The sequence below is a fragment of the Hemiscyllium ocellatum genome, chromosome 12, assembly GCF_020745735.1.
Source record: "Hemiscyllium ocellatum isolate sHemOce1 chromosome 12, sHemOce1.pat.X.cur, whole genome shotgun sequence".
Lineage (NCBI taxonomy): Eukaryota > Metazoa > Chordata > Chondrichthyes > Orectolobiformes > Hemiscylliidae > Hemiscyllium > Hemiscyllium ocellatum.
In genome coordinates, this window is record NC_083412.1 from 27,686,667 (window position 1) to 27,711,477 (window position 24,811).

Here is a 24,811-nt window from a genome sequence, read left to right on the forward strand (position 1 = left end):
AAGGACTTGGGTTGGAAACAGTTGTGGTAAGCTTGTGTAAGGAGAATTACAAAGGAATGACGTCAGAGCACGCAGCAGTGAACTAGGAATTGAGTTTAGCATCAAAAATGGTGGAAGAAAAATGGCAGATGTTTTAAGAAAATATTTCATGGTGCACAGCAAGGAGATATCCGATTTGGCGAAGAAATCTAGGAAGGGGTAAGCCAACATGATTCTTAAAAGATTTAAGGCTTGGATCAAATTGAAAAAGTGATATACTATGTGGCGAAGATCAATTGTAAGCCACAGGATTAGGAAAGCTTTAAAACCCTGCAAAAGACAATTTTTTAAAAAAGGGAAACTTACTGACAGTTTTAATATTACCTGTAAGAGCACCTTGATCAATATATAAAAAAGTTTACGGCACCATTTAAACAATAAGATTAGGATAATGATTGGCAGTCAGGAAAAGGCAGAGAAACAAAGAACACAGGAACAGGCCCTTCAGCCCTCCAAGCCTGTGTCCATTCAGATCCTCTGTCATTTATTTTCTAAGGATCTGTATCCCTATGCTCCCTGCCCAATCATGTATCTGTTCAGATACATCTTAAATGATGCTATTATGCCTGCCTCTACCACCTCTGCTGGCAACATTCCAGGCACCCACCACCCTCTGTATAAAGAACTTTCCATGCATATCTCTTAAAACGTTTCCCCCCTCACCTTGAACTAGTGACCCCTAGTAATTGAGTCCCCCACTCTTTTAAGGTGGGTGGCTTCCTGTTTTCTACCCTGTCTCTATATCTCATAACTTTGTAGACCTCAATCAGGTTCCTCCTCCTCCTCCTTCCCCCCCCCCCACCTACCTCCATCTTTCTAATGAAAATAACTAATCTACTCAACCTTTGTTTGTAACTAACACTCTCCATACCAGGCAATATCCTGCTGAACCTCCTCTGCACCCTCTCCAAATCATCCACATCCTTCTGGTAATAGAACATAGAAGGATACAGCGCAGTACAGGCCCTTCGGCCCTCGATGTTGCGCCGACCGAATCCTACCTAACCTATACTAGCCCAATAACTTCCAAATGCCTATCCAATGCCCGCTTAAATGACCATAAAGAAGGAGAGTTCACCACTGATACGGGCAGGGCATTCCATGAACTCACAACCCGCTGTGTGAAGAATCTACCCCTAACATCCTACCTACCACCCCTTAATTTAAAGCTATGTCCCCTAGTAACACCTGACTCCATTAGCGGTAAAAGGTTCTTAGTATCTACCCTATCTAAACCCCTAATCATCTTATACACTTCTATCAGATCTCCCCTAAACCTTCTCTTCTCCAATGAGAACAGCCCCAAGTGCCTCAGCCTTTCCTCATAAGATTTTCCTACCATTCCAGGCAACATCCTGGTAAACCTCCTCTGCACTCGTTCTAAAGCTTCCACATCCTTCCTATAGTATGGCGACCAAAACTGCACACAATACTCCAGATGAGGCCGCACCAGAGTCTTATACAACTGCAACATGACCTCAGGACTCCGGAACTCAATTCCTCTGCCAATAAAGCCCAGTACACCATATGCCTTCCTCACAGCACTATTTACCTGGGTGGCAACTTTCAGAGATCTGTGTACATGGACACCAAGATCCCTCTGCTCATCCACACTACCAAGTAGCCTACCATTAGCCCAGTAATCCATCATCTTGTTATTCCTACCAAAGTGAACGACTTCGCACTTAGCTACATTGAATTCCATTTGCCACATTTCCGCCCAGCTCTGCAACTTATCTATATCCCGCTGTAACCTACCACTTCCTTCCTCACTATCCACAACTCCACCGACTTTTGTGTCATCCACAAACTTGCTTACCCAGCTTTCAAGTCCTTCCTCTAGATCATTTATAAAGATAACAAAAAGCAATGGTCCCAAAACAGATCCTTGTGGTACACCGCTAGTAACTGCGCTCCAAGATGAACATAATCCATCAACTACTACCCTCTGTCTCCTTCCAGCCAGCCAATTCCTAATCCAAACCTCTAATGTATCCTCAATGCCATACCTCCGAAGTTTTAGCATTAGCCTACCATGGGGAACCTTATCGAACGCCTTACTAAAATCCATATACACAACATCTACTGTTTTACCCTCATCCACTTCCTTGGTCACCTTCTCAAAGAACTCAATAAGGTTTGTGAGGCACGACCTGCCCTTCACAAAACCATGCTGGCTATCCCTGATCACGTTATTCCTACCCAGATGTTCATAAATCTTATCCCTTACCATTCTCTCTAAGACTTTGCCCACCACTGAAGTCAGACTCACTGGCCTATAGTTGCTAGGGCTATCCCTACTCCCTTTCTTGAACAATGGGACCACATTCGCTATCCTCCAGTCCTCTGGTACTATTCCTGTTGACAACGACGACATAAAAATCCAGGCCAATGGCTCTGCTATCTCCTCCCTAGCTTCCCATAGGATCCTGGGGTAAATGCCATCAGGCCCAGGAGACTTATCTATATTCATCCTTTCCAATATTCCCAAAACCTCTTCCCTGCATATTTCCAGGGCATCCATTCTAATTATTTGTGATTCCATATTCACATCAGCAACAGTGTCCTGTTCCTGAGTGAATACTGATGAAAAGTACTGATTTAATGTCTCTCCAGTCTCCTCCGCCTCCACACACAACTTCCCACTACTATCCTTGACTGGACCGATACCTACCCTAGTCATCCTTTTATTCTTGACATACCTATAGAAAGCCTTTGGGTTTTCCCTAATCCTACCAGCTAAAGACTTTTCATGTCCCCTTCTCGCTTCTCTTAGCTCCCTCTTTAGCTCCTTCCTGGCTACCTTATAACTCTCAATCGCCCCTACTGAACCTTCACGCCTCATCTTTACATATGCCGCCTTCTTCCCTTTCACAAGGGACTCCAATTCCTTACTAAACCACGGCTGCCTCACAAGGCCCTTTACACCATGCCTGACTGGTACATACCTATCGAGGACACGCAGTAGCTGCTCCTTGAACACTCCCCACATCTCATTAGTGTTCTTCTCTTGAAGCCTGTTTTTCCAATCCACACATCCTAAGTCATGCCTCACTGCATCATAATTTCCCTGCCCCCAGCTATAGCTCTTGCCCTGCGGCACACGATTATCCCTCTCCATCACTAAAGTAAAAGTCACCGAGTTGTGGTCACTGTCCCCGAAGTGCTCACCTACCTCCAAGTCTAACACCTGGCCTGGTTCATTACCTAGAACCAAATCCAATATAGCCTCCCCTCTTGTTGGCCTGTCGACATATTGTGTCAGGAAACCATCCTGCACACATTGTACAAACACCGACCCATCTAATGAACTCGAGCTATAGCTCTCCCAGTCAATATCTGGGAAGTTAAAGTCCCCCATAACAACCACCCTGCTACCTTCACTCTTTTCCTGAATCATCCTCGCAATATTATCCTCTACTTCTCTAGGACTATTAGGAGGCCTGTAGAAAACACCTAACAGGGTGACCTCACCTTTCCTATTTCTAACCTCAGCCCAAACTACCTCAGATGGCAAGTCCTCTTCCATCGTCCATTCCACTGCTGTGATACTGTCTTTGACAAGCAATGCCACGCCTCCCCCTTTTTTACCCCCATGTCTGATCCTACTAAAACATTTGAACCCTGGAACGTGCAACAGCCATTCTTGTCCCTGTTCTACCCACGTCTCTGTAATGGCCACAACATCGAAGTCCCAGGTACCAACCCACGCTGCAAGTTCACCTACCTTATTCCTTATACTTCTGGCATTGAAGTATACACACTTCAATCCACCTTTCTGGTTACAGGCACCCTCCTTAGAGATCGCTGCATTATTCCTAACCTCCCTACACTCAAGGTCCTGTACCCTAAAGCTACAGTCCTGGTTCCCATGCCCCCGCGGAGTTAGTTTAAACCCTCCCAAAGAGCACTAGCAAACCTCCCCCCAAGGATACTGGTGCCCCTCAGGTTCAAGTGTAGACCATCCTTTTTATAGAGGTCCCACCTTCCCCAGAAAGGACCCCAGTTATCCAGAAACCGGAATCCCTCCCTCCTGCACCATCCCTGTAGCCACGCATTTAACTGCTCTCTCTCCCTGTTCCTCGACTCTCTATCACGTGGCACGGGTAACAAACCAGAGACTACAACTCTGTTTGTTCTAACTCTGAGCTTCCAACCTAGCTCCCTGAAAACCTGCCTTACATCCTCACCCTTCTTCCTACCTATTTCGTTATATAATGCAGCAACCAGAACTGTACACAGTATTCCAAATGTAGCTGACACCCAGGTCTCTTTGTACATCAGTTTTCCACAGGACTTTTCCATTTACTGTATAGTTCGCTCTTGAATTGGATGTTCCAAAGTGCACATCTTGCATTTGCCCAGATTGAACTCCATCTGCCATTTCTCTGCCCAACTCGCCAATCCATCAACATTCCACTACATTCTTTGACTATATCCTTTACTATCTGCAACCCCACCAATCTTGGTATCTTCTGCAAACTTGCTAATCAGACCAGCTACACCTTCCTCCAGATCATTTATGTATATCACAAACAACAGTGGTCCCAACACTGATCTCTGTGGAACACTCCTGGTCACAGTTTTCCATTTTGTGAAACTCCCTTCCACTAGTACGGTCTCCTGCTGCTCAGCCAGTTCTCTACCCATCTAGCAAGTACACCTTGGACCCCATGCGACTTCACTTTCTCCATCAGCCTACCATGGGGAACCTTATCAAATGTCTTACTGAAATGATACCTTCTCTCATCAATTAACTTTGTCAGTTCCACAAAGAATTCTATTAAGTTGGTAAAACATGACCTTCCCTGCACAAAAGCACATTGCCTATCACTGATAAGCCCATTTTCTTTTAAATGGGAATAGATCCTATCCCTCAGTATCTTCTCCACAGCTTCCCTACTACTGACGTCAGGTTCACCGATCTATATTTGCCTGGATTATCCCTGCTACCTTCCTTAAATAAGGGGACAACATTAGCAATTCTCCAGTCTTCCCGGACCGTCCCCATATCCAAGGAGGCTGCAAAGATATCTGTTAAGGCTCCAGCTATTTCCCCTCTCTCTTGCAGTAACCTGGGATAGATCCCATTCGGACCTGGGAACTCGTTCACCTTAATGGCTTTTAAAATACCCAACACTTCCCTCCTCCTTCTGCTGACTTGACCGAGAGTAATCAAACATCTGTTCCTAACCTCAACATCAGTCATGTCTCTCTCTCAATACCAATGCGAAGTACTCAAAAGCATCTCACCCATTTTCTCTGACTCAATGCATAACTTTCCTCCTTTGTCCTTGAGTGGGGCAACTCTTTCCCTAGTTACCCTCTTGCTCCTTAAACATGAATAGAAGCCTTTGGGATTTTCCTTCACCCTGTTTAAGATATGAGTCCTTTTAGCCCCCTTAATTCCTCATTTCAGATTCCCGATATTCTTCCAAAGCTTAGTCTGTTTTCAATCGCCTAGATTTTATTTATGCTTCCTTTTTCCAATTAGCTAGTCTCGAAACTTCACCTGTCATCCATGGTTTCCTAATTTTGCCATTTCTATCCTTGCTCATTCCTGCGCTCAACCTCTCTTTAAAAGCCTCCCACATGTCAAGTGTGGATTTACCTTCAAACAGCTGCTCCCAATCCACATTCTCCCCAGCTCCTGCCAAGTTTTGCGAGAGTTGACCTTCCCTTAATTTAGTACTGTTCCTTTAGGACCACTTTCGTTTTTGTCCATGAGTATTCTAAAACTTATGGAATTGTGATCACTATTCCCAAAGTAATCCCCTACTGAAACTTCAACCACCTGGCTGGGCTCATTCCCCAACACCAGGTTCAGTATGGCCCCTTCCCAAGTTGGACTATTTACATACTGCTCTCAAACCCTCCTGGGTGCTTCTTACAAATTCTGCTCCATCTAGACCTCTAACACTAAGTGAATCCCAGTCAATGTTGGGAAAACTAAAATCTCCTATCACCACTATCCTGTTGCTCCTACATCTTTCAGTAATCTGTTTACATATTTGTACCTCTACCTCACGCTCACTGTTGGGAGGCCCATAGTACAGCCTCAACGTTGTTACCGCACCCTTCCTATTTCTGAGCTCTGCCCATATTGCCTCATTGCTAGAGTCCTCCTTAGCAGAGGTGTGGTATCTTCTCCGACCAATAATGGAACTCCTCCACCCCTTTACCTCCACTCCTTTACCTCCCTCTCTATCCCGCCTGAAGCATCTACATCCTGGGATATCTAGTTGCCCTTCCCTCAACCAAGTCTCAGTGGCAGCACTAACATCATACTCCCACGTTCTAACCCAAGCCCTAAATTCATCTGCCTGACCTGCTACACTTCTTGCATTAAAACAAATGCACCTCAGACCACCTGTCCCTTTGCATTCATCATCTGCTTCCTACCTACTCTTCCCCTTAGTCACGCTGACTTTATTATCTAGTTCCTTATAGGTTAAAGTTACTACCTCCTTACTGAGCACTGATCTCCTCATTTGGTTCCTACCCTCCGCTACATTGGTTTAAACCCTCCCCAGCAGCGTTAGCAAAAGCACCTCCTTGAAGATTGGTTCCAGTCCTGCCCAGGTGTAGACTGTCCAATTTATAATAGTCCCATCTCCCCCAGAACTGGTCCCAAAAATCTGAACCCCTCCCTCCTGCACCATTCCCTCCAAGCCACTCATTCATCCTGCCTATTCGATCATTCCTATTCTGACGAACATATGGCACTGGTAGCAATCCTGAGATTACTACCTCTGAAGTCCTACTTTTTAACCTGGCTCCTAACTCCCTAAATCCTGCTTGTAGGTCCTCATCCAGTATTTTTTTTTTGCCTATATCATTGACTCCTGTATGCACCACATCAGCTGGCTGTCCAATTCCCCCCGCCTGTCTGCCCGAATGTTCTGCAGCTGATCTGAGGCATCCCTGACACGCGCACTTGGGAGGCAAAGTGCCATTTGGGTGTCTCATGTTCAACCACAGAACTGCCTATCTACTCCCCTTACAATTGAATTCCCAATGACTATGACCCTTGCACTCTTTTTTAATGCCCTTCTGTACAGCAGAGCCTACCAAGGTGCCATGAACCTTGGTACTGTTGCCTTCCCATGGTGACCCGTCTCCCCCAACAGTATCCAAAATGATATACCTGGTTTGGAGAGACATGACTGCAGAAAATGCATGCAGTGCCTTCCTGCTCATACTCTGCCTTTTGGTCATCCATTCCCTTTCTTCTTAGCAATCCTAATTTGCGGTGTGGCCAATTTGCTAAATGTGCTATCCACAACCTCTTCAGCATCGGGGATACTCCAAACTGAATCCATCTGCAGCTCCAGGGCTGCCTTGCAGTCTAACAAGCTGCAGCTGGATACAATTCCTGCATGTGAAGGAGCCAGGGACATCAGCCATGTCCCTGAGCCCCCTCATTGAGCATGACATGGGTCTGAGATCTCCTGCCATTTTTACTCTTAAGCTGTACTTAGTCCAACTATAATATCAAATAATAGATGAATGAAAAACTTTTTCACAATCACATGATAAAAACAAAATAGGAAACCCTGACCTTATCAATACACCAGTCCCTGTTTTTTGGTTGAAGAGGTGGGTGGGAGATTGTGCTGTCTCTGGTTCATCCGCTATTCAAATATATCAGTTCACTCACCTTTGCAGAGCACAAGTCGACTGCTCCCACTCAGCACCTTGCTCTCACTGCTTCCCCTGCAATTGCAAAATGAAGGAGTTGAATAAATACTTGTCATCTGTCTTCACATTAGAATAGCATTAAAATCCAAAGGGCAAAGAAGGAAAGGAAATAAATACAATAATTACCAGCAGAGAAAAAGCACGAGGGAAAACTATTAGGGCAAAGGACCAATAAATCCCCAGACCTGATGGAATGCACCCTAGGATATTAAAAAGAATAGCTAGTATTAATCTTCCAAGAATCCTTAAATTCTGGAAATCTGAGGACTGGAAAATGTCAATATGTTACCTATTTTTCAGAAGAGAAGCAACATCTGTTATCTGGGAAAATGTTAGAGTCAATTATAAAGGATGTAATAGCAGAATATTTAGAAATACATAATATGATTTGACAAAGTCAGCATGGCTTCATGAAGGTGCAATCGATCCTAACATTCATTAGAATTATTTGAATAAGCAAGATAGTGAAATGAAACAGTGTATATATGTACTTACATTTTCAAAAGGCATTTAATAGGTAAATAATTTAAACTACTTAATATAAGACTCCATGGTGTTGGAGGTAGTATATGAACATAGAGGATTGTCTAACTAATAAAAGATAGCTTTGGATTTTGTGCATATGTGCACACCTGCCGTTTTCAGGATGCTAACCTTTAACTAGTCGAGTCATACAAAACCACCAGTTCAACTTGTATTAATGACTTGGATAATGAAAGTGAATGTACTATAGTCAAGTTTGTAGAGAAGGCAAAAGTAGGTGTGAAGGCAAGGCAAGATGAGTGTCCTAAAAGGTATATAGACTGGTTAACTCAGTGGGCAAAAACTTGACAGATGGAATATAACATGGGAAATGTGAGGTTATGCACTTCAGCAGGAAGGTTTAGAACTGAATATTCTTTAAATGGAGAGATTACAGAAAGCTACAAAACAGATCTGGGAGTCCTTGTGCATAATCACAAAAAGCTAGCATTCAAGTTCAGTGGGTTAAAAAGAAAGGTAAAAGGATTGGCCTCAATTTCAGAAGAAATGGATTGTAAGAAAATAAGCTGCAAATGTGTTGCTGGTCAAAGCACAGCAGGTTAGGCAGCATCTCAGGAATAGAGAATTCGACATTTCGAGCATAAGCCCTTCATCAGGAATGTTCGAGCATAAGCCCTTCATAAGAAAATAAGGAAAGTTTGTTAACTATGCAGGTATTCGTCATACGACAACTGAAATAGGTTTGGGCCCTGTATCTAAGGCAAGATCTTCTGATATTGGAGACAGCCGAGAAGGTTTGCTAGGCTTGTGTTGGGTATGGAAGAACTGAGGAGATGTGGAGTATATTGGGCCTGTACTCATTAGCATTTAGAAAAATAGAGGTGCCCTAATTGAGACATATGCAACTCTTGGAGGACTTGACAGGTTAGATGCACAAAGGTTGTTTTTCTCCTATGGGAGAGTTTAAGACCAGAGGATGTAATCTCAGGATCAAGGGTCACTCTGAAAGGTAGAGATGAGGAATTTCTTCTGAAGGTAGTGTATCTGTGGAATTTGTCAACATAAGACCATTGAGTCTGGGTCGTTATGTATATTCAAGGCTGAGATTTTTTCAAGTCGGTAATGACGTTAGAGTTTTTGGGAAAAGGCAGGAAAGTGGACTGAGGATTATCAGAACAGACTCAATGGTATGAATGGCCTACTTCTCTTTTATATGATCTTGCAATCCTGGATGGTTTTCTCTGAACACAACATTAAAAACAATGTATTAAAGAAGTGTAGTCATTTACTAAATACCTTTCTGTGGTTTGAAAGCAATTTTTACATTCTCTCTAGACGGTGGCATTATGGGACCTTCGAAATCTAAAATTAAAGCTCCACTCCTTTGAGTCTCACAAAGATGAGATCTTTCAGGTAAGCAGTCTTAGATTTTACTTCGATTGAATTCCCTAAATACTTCCTTGGTGAAATTTTTCACTTATGTTACTGAATTCATTTTTAATTTCTATGCATATATATGCAAGAAGTACATGTATTCTATTGGAATTGTAAAAATAATAATTTAATCCTTTTTTAAGAAAGGCTAGTTTTGCTTTCTAAAGGTTGTAGATATTGTTCAGCTAACACTTTTTTTTAAAAAAAAATTCTAAGGAATTAGGATTGTGACATTCATTTGAAGATCTGAATTCCTTATACATTTGATTTCTTAACTACATGGTTAATAGTTTAAAGTAGCTGTAAAGACTATATCATGTTTTACTATTGAATGCTAATTGCTGTGCTGTGTAAATTGTATCTAGATAGAAAAGTCTAGTTTTGTACATTGTTTTGCTGTTTTCTTTCTAAGGACTGAAATTTGCAGTTTATCTCCAACACAATAAGCTTGGCCAATACAAAAGAAACGTTCTTGATTCTCTTGAGTTCCACTTCACTCAAATAGGCTGAAATGAATACAAATGGAACTAGATTACACACAAAGGATGGACTTCCTGCATCCCAGTGTAAGTGTCGGGGGCAAGCCTGCCTTCAGTTGGTTGGCACAGGAATTTTTCAGGCTTCTACCCTTTCCTTATTGCAACATGGGAGCTCCACCAGCCTTCTGTGTAGGAATACCCTTCCTCGTGTCCACCTCAGAATTGCTAGACAATTGGATGCCACCATTTCTGGCCACAGCGGAGGCTTTGGAACTCAGCTAAGTCTCTTACCTCACTGAAAATGTGTTGCTGGAAAAGTGCAGCAGGTCAGGCAGCATCCAAGGAGAAGGGGAATCGACGTTTCGGGCATGAGCCTTTCTTCAGGAATGAGGAGAGTGTACCAAGCAGGCTAAGATAAAAGGTAGGGAGGAGGGACTTGGGGGAGGGGCGTTGGAAATGCAATAGATGGAAGGAGGTTAAGGTGAAGATGATAGGCCGGAGTGGGGGTGCGGGCGGAGAGGTCAGGAAGAAGATTGCAGATTAGGAAGGTGGTGCTGAGTTCAAGGGTTGGGACTGAGACAAGGTGGGAGGAGGGGAAATGAGGAAACTGGAGAAACAGTTCATCCTTTGTGGTTGGAGGATTCCTAGCCATCGTGTTGCTGTGGTCTAGCGATGGAGGAGTCCAAGGACCTGCATGTCCTTGATGGAATGGGAGAGGGAGTTGAAGTGTTGAGCCACGGGGTGGTTGGGTTAGTTGGTCCGGGTGTCTCAGAGGTGTTCTCTGAAACGTTCCGCAAGTAGGCGGCCTATCTCCCCAATATAGAGAAGGCCACATCAGGTGCAGCGGTTGCAGTAAATGATGTGTGTGGAAGTGCAGGTGAATTTGTGGCGGATATGGAAGGATCCCTTGGGGCCTTTGGAGGGAAGTAAGGGGGGAGGTGTGGGCGCAAGTTTTGTATTTCGTGCGGTTGCAGGGGATGGTGCCAGGAGTGGAGGTTGGGTTGGTGTGGGCCTGACAAGGGAGTCACGAAGAGTGATAGGGGAGGGGGTCTTTTTGGAGGTGGCGGAAATGACGATGCTCTCCACTGCATCTCTTCCACTTCCCGCTCCTCCGCCCTTGAGCCCCGCCCCTCCAATCGCCACCAGGACAGAACCCCACTGGTCCTCACCTACCACCCCACCAACCTCCATATACATCACATCATCTGTCGTCATTTCTGCCACCTCCAAACGGACCCCACCATCAGGGATATATTTCCCTCCCCTCCCTTATCAGCTTCCCCTGCAACCGCAAGAAATGCAAAACTTGCGCCCACACCTTCCCCCCCCCCCCCCCCCCCCCCCACTTCCCTCCAAGGCCCTGAGGGATCCTTCCACATCCGCCACAAATTCACCAGCGCCTCCACAGACATCATTTACTGCATCCGCTGCACCTGATGTGGCCGCCTCTATACTGGGGAGGCAGGCCGCCTACTTGCGGAATGTTTCAGAGAACACCTCTGGGACACCCGGACCAACCAACCAAACCACCCCATGGCTCAACACTTCATCTCCCCCCTCCCTCTCCACCAAGGACATGCAGGTCCTTGGACTCCTCCATCGCCAGACCATAGCAACACGACGGCTAGGAACCCTCCAACCACAAGAGATGAACTCCGATTTCTCCAGTTTCCTCATTTCCCCTCCCCCCACCTTGTCTCAGTCCCAACCCTTGAACTCAGCACCACCTTCCTAACCTGCAATCTTCTTCCTGACCTCTCTGCCCCCACCCCCACTCCGGCCTATCACCCTCACCTTAACCTCCTTCCACCTATTGCATTTCCAATGCCCCTCCCCCAAGTCCCTCCTCCCTACCTTTTATCTTAGCCTGCTTGGCACACTCCTCATTCCTGAGGAAGGGCTCATGCCCGAAACGTCGATTCTCCTGCTCCTTGGATGCTGCCTGACCTCCTGCGCTTTTCCAGCAACATGTTTTCAGCTCTGATCTCCAGCATCTGCAGTCCTCACTTTCTCTGAGAAGATCTTACCTCACTGAGGCATGTCACAGGCTCTGATTAGCACAGTGGACCTGGGAAAGAGGTCACCCCTCCCTGTCTTAACTTGCCATCAACCATATGGTTCAAATCTTCTGACTTGCTCTTTGCTGTATGTTAGACACAGCCTTTGCTGCAGTAATGGAGTTCGATCTTTAATTGGGCATTAGTGTCCCACTTGCACACTTCAAATGAACCAGTGGTGGATGATCTGTCTAACTCTTTCCCTAATATGCACAAAATGATGAGGATGTCAGCAGGTACACTATGGATTGAAAGGTGCCCAAATTTATGGATTCATCTTTTTGTGAGAGTGTCCCTCAAAATAGTCTCTGTTCCAAAAACAATTAGAAAGAATCAGGCTTGTTAAAAGAAAAGTAATTTCGGTGCCTTAAATGAAGGATTAAAGAGCTGCTGGCGAACTCCCAATTGGAGAAGAGGCATTGAATTGGTCTATTTGCTGAATGAAGCATGTTTCTTAGTTTATAAAGAATGGTATGTGTTGGTCAAAGGATAGGCTGGCATCAGATATGACTGACTTTCATGCCGGACCTGTATGGTAGCTCTGAGGCCGGCAGATTTCTCAATTTATTGTAAAATCCTGCAGCCATGCAACCAGCCATGTGTGTGTCTTCCACTAAATATCAGTTTAATAAAAATAGGTTAGACATGAGATATCATAAACAACTGTTGTAGAGACAAAGCACTCTTAATGGACACACTTTATTTAGTTTTTTTTTTGCAAGTTTCTTTGTGGATGTTCAGCATTATGTAGCATCACAGATCAATATTGAAAATGGAATCATAAAGGTGGCCATTCTAGCCAAACGTGCCATAGCTGGCTCTGAGAACCACTCCCTGATCTTTTGATACCTTCTTGGATTTCTCTAAAATTAGGGCTTCATGTTGCTGAAAATGTTTGAACCAATTTTCTAATATAGATGGAAGGGTTTACAGTTCAGATGTGACATTGGATTTTTAACAAACTTGCTTTCTATTAGTGTCCTTTGCATCATTTCTGAAAAGTGCTCATTCTGCTTCCCTCTCCACAGAATATACCAGACCTTCTGAGTTTCTGTAGCATTTTCAGGTTTAATGCAGATATCCATCATCTGTAGTACCTTGCTTTTGCTTTACCTAAAGCGTTAACTCTCTTTCTGCCTCCAAAGGTGCAGTCTTACTTAGCTATTTCTAAGTTTTTATTTCACTTTCCAACATCTGCAGTTATGGCTTGGTTTGCAGCGCAGATGCTAGGCCAAGGGCAATACTTAGAGCTTGTTCATACAATGTGCAAACTTAGCATCCAGATGGTCTAATTATGTGGCAATTGTTCTTAATTGTGCTGATGCCTGCATAATGTGTGCTACATTTTGCATTAAAACTCAAAATATAATATTCCATTGCCAAAGTTGTGCTCCATTGATCTAAATTTGCAGCTGGTATAGTCCTTTGAATGAGCTATTGGAAGTTTTTGTCAGAATAATGGAAACTATTCCCTAATCCAGAAAGAAATATTTTGAGACACAGTCAGCGAAGTGATCATGGTAAGCAGAAGGTATCACTATTTATCTGCACTCAATCCTGTGTGTGTGAAACCTCGCCATGTATCGTGTAGCTCATCTGCAGACCTAATAGCTAGGAGAAGTGTAGAGCAAGTCATCATTATTGAAGTAGACTGGGAGAGTGGCCCTTTGGGAAAGACAGGTGATGGCAAATTAAAAATTGGCAGTAGAGAGCCCCTTCAACCTGTTAGAGCTGAATTTTGATGTCGGGAAAATAGGTGATTGGACACTTTGTGTCTGTGTCTGTCTGTAGATTGAGTAGTGGAACATGTTTTATTTTAACCACTTGGCCAATTAAGGTCATGATTGACCTGGTTGTGCTTTCATCTCCAATTACTTCTCTGCATCCCAGAACACATGACTCCCTCGTCAATCAAAATCCATCATTGATCATTTTTAAAAAATCAAGCTTGAATGATGTCTGGAAAGCGAATTTCACACTATTATTGATCCTGAGAAGAAAATTATCCTCTGCCTTTATCAAGAAAACCTCTTATCCTTAAACTGTGTCCCCTAGGTTTACTCTCTTGTAAGAAAAAACATCCTATACAAATATCCACTTTTTACAATCTGCTCATAATTATATAGACTACAATAAGTTTTTGTCATTCTTTCAAACTATAGTTTATGTATGTCAAATCTGTTCAGCCTTTCTCCCAAGAATGAGTGGAGCTTCCGATAACATGGATCATTTTCATGTTCTTTCTATTTATCATGTTTAATATTGAATGTGTAAAGCAAGAATTTTGAAACTCTTTAATTTGCCAATCCATATCAACTAGTGGGATTATTGCAAATTGTGGAAATTCCACTATATTTCTATTTTATTATTAGTCCCATTTTATCGGTTTTAAACATCTTTGCAGTTGAGTCAAAAAATAATTTGTAATCTAAAAAGGATTCATCAAAATATTTTGCCACCACTGTTCATTAATGGTTGATCCAGTTTAACATTGATTTTAATCTGATTATTTATTAGCCACAGATGGAAGAGTAAAAACAAACTTTGCATTTTGGTACTATAAAACAGTGCTAATGAGGTTTTGCAACTCACATTTGGTGTAGATTTTCTTCAGTTTTGCTTCCCTTTTCACTGTCTCTCCTCTACCACCCCACCCCCCCCACCCCCACTTTCATCCCCACACCCACACACCTTGCCAATGTGCTGAAATGTTTGATTTTATTTTTGTAGGTGCAGTGGTCGCCACACAATGAAACTATCCTTGCTTCTAGTGGTACTGATCGTCGCCTCAATGTCTGGGATTTAAGGTAATTCTTCATTTTTCTTTTCTAATTGGGTGTTTTCTTATCCCTGAGGCACTGAGCTTAATCAGCATCAAGTGACAATATTCTTCAAGTAGATGGAAATTACTAATGTCGATAATAGACACTGTTAAAGCAATGACAAAAGAGGACATCAGTGATGTTAATATACAATAAAAATATTGGGTAGAATTGAGAAATAAAATTTCAACACTTGGAAATTGCTTTTGGAGTACCAAATAGCAGGGCAAACAAACACAGATCAGTGAAACTTGATGCAAAAATGGAAGAGTTTTCTTTGCAGAGAGACAGATTGTAGCAAAATGGCTCAAGTTCCAAAGACAGCAGATTTCATTTAGTCATTTTCCTGAAACAATAAGTTCTGGAACCAATAAAGTAAGTCCTAGATTTAATAATGAACTGGAATTAATCAATTCAACAGTAAGGAAATATCTAGCTAATGGTGACACTTTAATATAGTAGAAATTATTATTAGATTTTAGAGGAAGCATAGTGAGTCACAAGCAAAGGTTTTTAAATTTAGATGAGGCTGCCTCTGGAGGGATGAGACAGAAATTGACCGCAGCATATTCTACACATCTAATAACGAATAAATCTTTGGGTGAACGCTGGAAAATGTTCAAAAAAAGTAGTTACTAGAATACAGCACCTTTTACAATAACCCTAAAAGTTAGTGCTTGACCTCTGGAGGTTCAACAAACTTGGTCAATATGGGAAGTGAATGGTAGTGTAATATTAAACAAAGGCCTGATTGAAGGGCAAAGATCAATTAAGATTCTGCAGACTGGGAGTAAAAGAGCAGCAAAAAGAGAATTTGGGGGCAAAGTCTTGCAGTGGTTATGAAGGACAATGCATGAGGTTTTTACAGTATATTCAGAGATAGTGACATTATAATTGGAAATCAGTCTTTGTATTTCTTCACTGTAAAAGCGGAGGGTGAAGTACAAGAGTACGAGGAAAAGACAAAAATCAAGGGAGAGTGAGCCTAACCAGATCATTTTTATATTTAATAAAGAGGTGGTCAAGAAAGTAATGAGATTAAGAATCACAAATTTGAATGGTCCTACCTCGGGAAAAATTGTTGATGGATTGATTGTGATTCTTGATTCAAGATTGGACTAGGTATTGACAGTGTGACTTCACTATTTATAAATGGTTTATCAGGACTAAAAAAATTATAGTGCTGATTAAAGCTCTGAAGTGTGACTAGACTTGAAACCTTAACTCTGTTTTCTTCCTGGATTCTGCCAAACATACTGAGTTTGAACCTGCAATTTCTGTTTTTGTTTCACATCTCAGCATCTGCAGTTCTGTTTTTTTTTATAGTCCTATCAGACTAAAAATTTGTTATAATGGGCAGACTTGTAAGAACGCAATCGATCAGAGAGAGCTAGCATGGATTTGGAAAGTGTAAACCATTTCTGAAGAACCTAGCTTGCTTTCTTAAGTGATAATGGATATGGTAGATAAGAGAGTATTTGTGAATGTTATTTATTAACTCCTGGAAGTCATTTGATGTGGTTCAATATAAGAAGCCATTAACAAAAAATAGTTTGGAATAAAAGGCTGCCAATTGGATTGGCTAAGAAACAGAATAGGATAATGGGTATGAACACCTATTGACGCAATCCACACTGGTGCCGCAAGCTCTCTGTATGTTATGTGATACAGAGATAAAGGCATAGAAAAGTAGATGTTAAGGTTTGCTGACCGCATTAAAAGTAGGTGGGAACCAAGTTACTCGGGTATAATTGATAAATTGTTTAGAAATTGGTCACCTAGTTCTTTCAATGAAAAGCTAGAAACTGTGGATGAGCAGAGGGGTTTAGAAGTCGGTCTGCTATAGTCACTAAACCTAGTGGACTATTGCAAAGAAAAAAGAATATCTACTTTTATCATGAGAACTTAAATCTGAAGGGATTAGAGGTAAGATACAGTTGTTTAAAAGCAAAATCCATATAGATAACTTCTGGGTCATAACTAACTTAAACGTTGGTCACGACCAATTTCATAATAAAACTTTGTTGACTTTGTTTCAGTGCAGAATGAAATTTGCTCAGGTTTGTAAGTTATTGGATGGATGTATTTTCTTGATAGAGAATCTGTTTTAATTCTGTTATTTGGGCCAACATGAACATCCTATGGGACAAAGTGCATTCATTATAAATTTGGTATCTGCTTTTTTCAACGCTGAATCAAATGCTATGGTTGAGGTTTGTTGAGATTTCAAAATAGTTAACTTTTGGATTATTTTTGGAATTTAATCACAAAAACCTAACTAATGTCTTAGTCCTTCGGAAAAACTTGATGAATGTTAATGCTGATATGGTATGATTATGATTATATATGTTTTGAGGTTCGAGAAGTGGTTGCTTTCCTTACCATTTTTGTACAGAAGGTCTGTTTAACTGTTGCATATTGCAGATTGGTTTACCTGTGTTATCTGCTATTCTTATTTTTTTAGAATTCTAGTTTTCTTTTTCTGCACTGTAATTTGTCTTGCATAACTTAACCTTGCCAGAGTTTGTGCATCTGAAGTCTACTGACTTGCAATTTAACCATTCAGCATATCCCTCTCTTCTCTTTCCTCATACATGCATCTAACTTTTTTTTTCTTAAATGCCTCTACCTTGTTCCAAATTATTTTATTGGATTTACGGATGACTTTTTTGATTATATTTATGATCCATAGTTTTCAACTGTCTGTGAATGGAAGCATCATCTATCTACCTAACCCATCCTCTTGGTAACTTTGATCACACTTTGCTAGTTTAGAGCTACCACCTGTTAAGTCTTGTATGATAATTGTACTTAATGTTTGTATCATAGTGCAAAAATAATAACAACGTTGTCCAGCAATATCTTTTTGGTAACATTCTTTTACATGTTCTTAGACTGATGCTGCTAAGGTGTAAGACCAATTTCATGGTTATCTGGATTTTATGAATGATTTTCCTAAATGTGTGTTTTGTAGTAAAATTGGTGAGGAGCAATCCGCTGAAGATGCAGAGGATGGACCGCCAGAACTACTGGTAGGTTTCTGTGCAAGATATGGAGACAAGGAAGATGAAATCATTTAATTCTTTTAGTTCCAGCGTCTACTCTGTTTTCATGCTTTTTCTCTATGTCCCTGATGACCTTACTTTTATAAAAGTCTAATTTCATTTTAACATTTACAACTGCTTGATTTTGTCCATAATTAGCTATGTCAAATTTCAAGATTGTCACTTGGTTCTTCATGTTGCTAAACCTAATTTTCCTGACTAAAATTAATCCCTTCATATTTCATTTGCTATGTATTTACAGGGCAGTACACATCTGATGCTTCCCATTCTTTTCACTTCCATTATATTTTGAGTTTCATAACTTCTGCTAAGTTTAATTTTTTTCACATTGGTTAATTTATTTATATCTAAGTAAAAACAAAAAGTGCAGTAGTCCCAAGGTGAATCAGTAATATATGTTGAGTTGGAGACCTCCTCCCATATCAGAGGATCTGGACCATTGTCTGTAAAGGTTTTCTCATTACCACTGAGCTAATTGGTTGGGATTTGTTAGATTTATTCCTTTCTTTAAGAGTGCAACATTTTCCACCCCATACCTTTTATACAAGGAAAATTGTGGCCAGAGCAATCTTAATTTTCATCCCTTCTTTTATCAGCAATTTCGGCTATATCTGGATCAAGTGATTTTACGAATTTGAATCATGACCGTGTTCTTATGTAGCTTGTCTTTTATGTATTCACTTTCACCTTTTTCTGAATCTTTATTTCCTCTTGCTTTTGTGTGACATTGGTCATGGCCTCTTCTTCGATCCAGACTCTTGCAAAGTGATATTGAGGGTCACGTAATACCTCAGTTATGGTTTCCATTTCGTTAAGATGATATTTTTGGTTTCAAATTGGTCACACTTTTTCTTTGACTAAATTTTTATTATTTAAGTTTTGAGGTGCTACTATTCAGTTTAATATTTCAAATATTTCAGTTTAATACATCGATGATAGAACAAGATAGAGACATTTCAGCATTGAAGGAAGTCGTTCATAGTGCCGCTATTGAACTGGAGCTGTATAATTTGACTTTTTAAAAATTCCTCTTCTCCATAATCCTTTTTTAAAATATTTATCCAATTTTCCTTTACATGAGCGTTTTTACCTTTTAATAGCCATTGTGTGTTTGCTGGTTACCCTCTTGGTGGCAGGGATGGGATTAAATTAGTCACTTCCATCTTGTCTTCTGATAATCCAAACTATTTCCTTTATTTTCATTGGTAGGTATATTGACCTTTCACTGTCTCATTCATACTTTGAAGTTATGTTTCATAATGATATTCTCTTATTCTTGATACATTTTAAATGAGAGGCAATTGCAGGCAGTGTTCCCACGTACCTGCTGCCCTTGTCTTTCTAGATGAAAGTGGTTATGGGTTTGGAAGGTGCTGTCCAAGAATCTTTGGAAAATTTTTACAGTGCATGTTGTAGATGATACCTATTGCTGCTACTGAGCATTAGTATCATGTCATTAATATCATGCCTATAATAGAGGTCATCTATATCATGACAGAACATAACAGACAGTTGGGATATATGAGCAGCCAGTCATCTATCTATTGGCTGAGCAAGAAATGTCCGTTAGAACACCAGATGGAAACTCTGCATTTAACATTGTTCCACAGGATCTTTTAACATGCACCAAAACCACTAAAGTTATATTCAAAAGGTAAAATCTATATTGATGTAGCACTGCAGTTATGCTGCAAATGGAGAGGTGAAAAGCTGGGAGATGTTATATCTAGATTCGGGTGCATGATTGTAACACATCATGTTTACGACTTCTACGCGAGACTGCTTTGTATACGTAGCTGTTTGCTGTTCTGAAAATCTTGTTTCTTCTTAATAGTTTATTCATGGAGGACACACTGCAAAAATTTCTGATTTCTCCTGGAATCCAAATGAACCATGGGTAATCTGTTCTGTATCAGAAGACAATATTATGCAAGTTTGGCAGATGGTGAGTGTTTGGTCTTGCAGGATCACCTATAAGGTTATCTTAAGAGCTTTGGTCTAAATAATAATCATGGTCACTTTCCTGAAATATTTAATGACATTCTTATTTTAATCGTCAATAAAGAAAACTATGGAACCCTTAGTCAACATATTCCAAGTTGTAAACTTCAAATTAATGTCCAAGTCATAGTTATGTACTTTAACCATATTGGTTGCAGTTTGATTGTGATTTTTTTTTTCTCTTTCAGGCTGAGAATATTTACAATGATGAAGAACCTGATACACCTGCATCTGAACTCGAGAGCCAAGGATCATAAACGCCATTTAACACCACCTCTTTAAAAAGAGTCTAAAATTTATTTAGGCAGATAATCGTAACAAGTTTCCAAGCAATCTTTTTCCACTGAAGTGCTGAGGCTTGTGTATAAGAAGCACTTTATGCAAATTCTGACGTGCAACTCCTTGGTTTTCAGTGAGCGTCGTACAGAAATTTGGTAGTGTTTTGAGAATGCAAAGCCTGATTTATATAGTAGTGTGTAATTGTATTCCTTTAGTATGTATAAAAGTTTATTGATAGCTGCTTAAGCACAAATGTGTATACTTGTGTGTTGCGGTATTACATAATATACGGTCTGACTCTGAAATGTGATTGGCAGCAGGGGCACTAATTCAATGTGCATATAATTTGGTTCCAGTGGAAGAGAGTTAAAATTGCTAAAATCTCTGCAAAGCAATATTTCAACTCTCAAGCTGAAGATTTTTTTTTAAATTCAAAGTACGTATTTCAACACATGAAATTCTTTGGTTTATTTCTGCCTAACTCCCTCCAAACCACCAACACAAAACTACACTGTAGTGGTTCTAAGTAGCATTGATTTTTTCCAGCTTATTCTGAAAGCGTATAACAACCATGCCCACAATTTTGGACTAATTAGAAATTATTGCATATTGAAAGATTTTATCTACATTTATAATCCAGCATTAAGTGGTGAAATGCTGCTGCAGTCTTCAGTAGTTGTGTAAGAGTTTTCTTACACTCTTTAAAGCTCTAACATATGTGCACTTAAGAATTCATGTAGACATTTGCTTCTGTGTTTTCCTCATTTTAACAACTGCATTTGTGCACATTGTAGAGCAGAGATATAAAAACAATAAACTTTTGTAATTTTTACAATTTAGCTATGTTTTTTAACATCTAAACATAAGATAGAAATTGATCAACATACATAAAATTAATTTAGTTTGATTTTGTAAATCTGCTGTGAATGAAACTTTAAGTCATATATACAAGTATAAATTAACAAATGCTGCACTGGTGTTTTTTCAGTTTCTCCCCCCTCTCTCTTCTGTTGTAAGATGCTAGCCGAGTGGATACCTATTCACAAATATTGAAAGCATAAGAAGTACAATATCCATCCCCTCAAACCTGCTCAGCCATTTCATATGATCATGGCTGATCTTCTGCCTTTCCACATCTTTGAATCTCAATCTAAAAATGTTATCTGCAGTTATGATGGAGCCATCCATAATCTTCTGGGATAGAGAAATGCAAAGATTCACAATTTGAATGACTTTTTTTATCTGAATCCAAAAAAATTTGTTCTCATCCCAAGACTACATCTCTGTCCTAGGTTCCTAAGACAGGAGAAACTAATCTTTCCTTTTCAAGTCCCTTCAGTATCTGGTATGTTTCAATGAAGTCACCTTTTGTTTTTTCTGAACTCAACATTGTTATGAATGAAGTTTTTGACTGCTCAACAAGTTACTTGATTTCACGACACATTGGAGGTGGAGCAGAAAGGTAAGAGAACAATTTAAATTACGTATACCCTCCACTTTGAAGGATTTTTACTCTGGGATCTGTCCATATTTACATAGAAACATCAATCACTTGTGTTGATGCTAAAATGACAATTTCTTATAAATTTAACGCAGAAAGAATGTCTATTGCAGTTGCTTCTGCAATATTTGTTCATCAATATTTTGTTTGTGACATACTTCTGTCAATGAAGAGAAATATGATCAATGGGCTGAAACCATGATGGATACTGTAGGATGTCAATTTTTTCAAAATCAATAAATAATGGAAAGAATCTTGTATTATGAAAAACAGATCAACATTCTAGTAACACAAATGAAATGTGCTATTGGAATGGCTGATGTTCTGTCGTTGGTATCTTGCACAATTATAAAGTTAAACCAGGTTATATAACACCAGGTTACAATCCAACAGGACTGTTTGGAAGCTTTGAGTGCTGTTCCTTCATCAGGTGGTTGTGGAGTATGAGATCGTAGGACACAGAATTTATAGCAAAAGCTTGGTGTGATGCAACTGAAATTACATGTTGAAAAAGACCTGGATTGTTTAAGTCCCTCATCTTTTAGAATGACCATGTTGGTTTCAGTTCTTTCATATGTAAATCTCAGAACTGTTTTTAGAAGTTACGTTCTCAAGTAAGCTCAAATAATGCATTGGAGGTGAGATCCTGTGTGAGGCTGTCTGTGCCTCAATGTTCAGATTGATTCTATCCCTAAAAAAGGGATTTACAGAATCTTACATGAATTCATGCAGTTTTTGAGCAAAATAAAATGTAATTCTCAAATTACAAGTTCACGTCACAAATGTGCTTGGGTTGGGGGAGGGAATGAGTGTGGGAGTGTGTGAGAGAACATATGAAAAAGTTTATATATGAAAGATAGTTCTGAGTGAGTGAATGGGGCTGTAGGATTGTGATTGTGTTTTTATTCTGTAGTGTGACATGAACTAAAGGTCATTCCCATGGGTACTGAACTTGGCTCTCCGCCTCTGTTTGGCCGCTTTGCGTTGTTGCCTGTCCCGAAGTCCATTTTGGAGGATGGTCACCCAAAGGTCCGAGGTCGAATGTCCCTCCAAATCATGCATAATTATATACTTCCTCAATGGAATTACAATAATAAGTTGTATTTTCTGTTCCATGGTCCTGTTGACATCAAGACAGACTGGCACCTGAATGACACATGCAGGGATTTTTTTTCCATGTCGAGATAGGTATTTAACATGGAAACAGCTCTTTTTGACCCAATGTGTCCATGCCAATCAGGTATCCTAAACTGAATTAGTCCTATTTACTTGTGTTTAGCCCTTATCCCTCCCAAATTTCCTCCTATGTGTACCTGTCCAACTGTTTTTTAAGTGTTGTCATCATATAGAGATCTCTTAATACCCTAGACCAGCAATTGATCTAGCATCAATTGCCATTAGCAGAAGAGATCTAAACTTCAAGCACTTTTATGAAATGTTTTTCAATTTCACTGCTGAGGGGTCTGACTCTAACATTTAAATTATAATATTTATGGGGAATATAAAATAAAGTTGGTAATATAAAATAAAAATTATTACAGCTTGAAATGCAGTATTTGAACATCGATTCCTAACTATGGAACCTGGCTCTTTTTTTTCCAAATTCAACTGCATTTACACTAAAATGTGATCAGCAATACATTTGGACTGCTTACTGTGATAATTGTTATTACTTTAAAATTAAAAACTAATATAGTCAACCTATAATGTCAATTTCAGTAAACTATAATTGACATTTGAAATGGAGACTTTTGTACTTCTCACTTTTTTTAAAGAGTTGTCTCTAATTCTGCAACTTTGACCTACTGTTTAAATATTCACTAAAAGACATTATTTCCTTCAAGAGGATTTTACAGATCATTTTACATTAATGCAAATTTGCTGTAACACACTTGATGAATTGGGGACCGTTTCTAAAGCACAAACTTTTAAAGCGATTACATTGCCAACACTAAGTGCAGTTTCTAATGTGGGATTGCACAAGAATGCAACCATTGCATTATAGAAGCTGTAGTTAAATATTTTTCAGTGTTAATACTGAAACACGATTGTTAATAATACTCTAACTTGTGTAAGTTGTCAGCGTATGAAGACAATTCATAAAATGTCAGTGTATAAATTTCATGTTTTTCATGTGACATCTAACCATGCTTTTATCATAAGATCACATTGTTCCAGCTTATCCTTTTGGAATGAAGTTAAAACATCAATATTCCATTGTTCCTCAAGCTCCAAAGAAATATATTTCCACATGAAGAGTTTTCATACTTTCTGGTTCTTCAACAGATTAAGCTTGTTTTCTTGAAGAAATGCAAGATTTTTGCTCTTTGCTGATCTTGGTCACATAGACAAAGGAATACAAAATAAACAGATCATGGTCCTTTCTGCTAAGACATGGAAAATTAAGAGTGGAGCAGGGAGAGGAGAGATTGGGACAGTTTTACAAGCAAAGGTTATTTCTATTAATGTGCAAATATTCCTAAATTGTAGTAAGTCCATTACCTCAACTGACTGATTTAGAATTCCTGCAAAATGAATCCATGTTTCACAAATGTGATTAACAATATTAAATATGGATCTCTATTGCTTTAAGCTACATTATTAAAACAGCCTTAGAAACCAGGAACAGTATTACCATCAATTAATATGAAAAATGGGTAAATGAAATGTCAACTGCACTGAAATAACATTTGAAAACCAAACAAGAAACCAGTTCAATAATGTATAGAACTTTCTAACCTGAAGTATACATGACAAAAGAAAGCAGCAATAATTATCTATACTTATATTTGTTGATTTGCTTTGTACATGTCCTTAGTAAATGACATTTTAGATTCACATTTCAGGATTCTACAAAACTTTTGTGAAAATTTGAAAACATGACTGTGCTGACCACCCATTCAAATACTTGCCCAAACCCCTGAAAAAAATAAAACTGATTTAAGTATTG

The 24,811-nt window shown here is 39.9% G+C and overlaps 1 protein-coding gene across 1 annotated transcript in view; it reads left to right on the forward strand.

Annotated features, from left to right (window-relative positions):
• Positions 1-23,209, forward strand: part of LOC132820994 (histone-binding protein RBBP7) — a 44,313-nt gene extending 21,104 nt beyond the window's left edge. Inside the window, exons 8-12 of the mRNA XM_060833447.1 lie at positions 9,559-9,636; positions 14,924-15,000; positions 17,990-18,047; positions 19,915-20,025; positions 20,270-23,209. Of these exons, the coding sequence (XP_060689430.1) occupies positions 9,559-9,636; positions 14,924-15,000; positions 17,990-18,047; positions 19,915-20,025; positions 20,270-20,338 (393 nt within the window). The 3' untranslated portion in view covers positions 20,339-23,209. The remainder of the gene's footprint in view (positions 1-9,558; positions 9,637-14,923; positions 15,001-17,989; positions 18,048-19,914; positions 20,026-20,269) is intronic.
• The last annotated feature ends 1,602 nt before the right edge of the window (positions 23,210-24,811 follow it).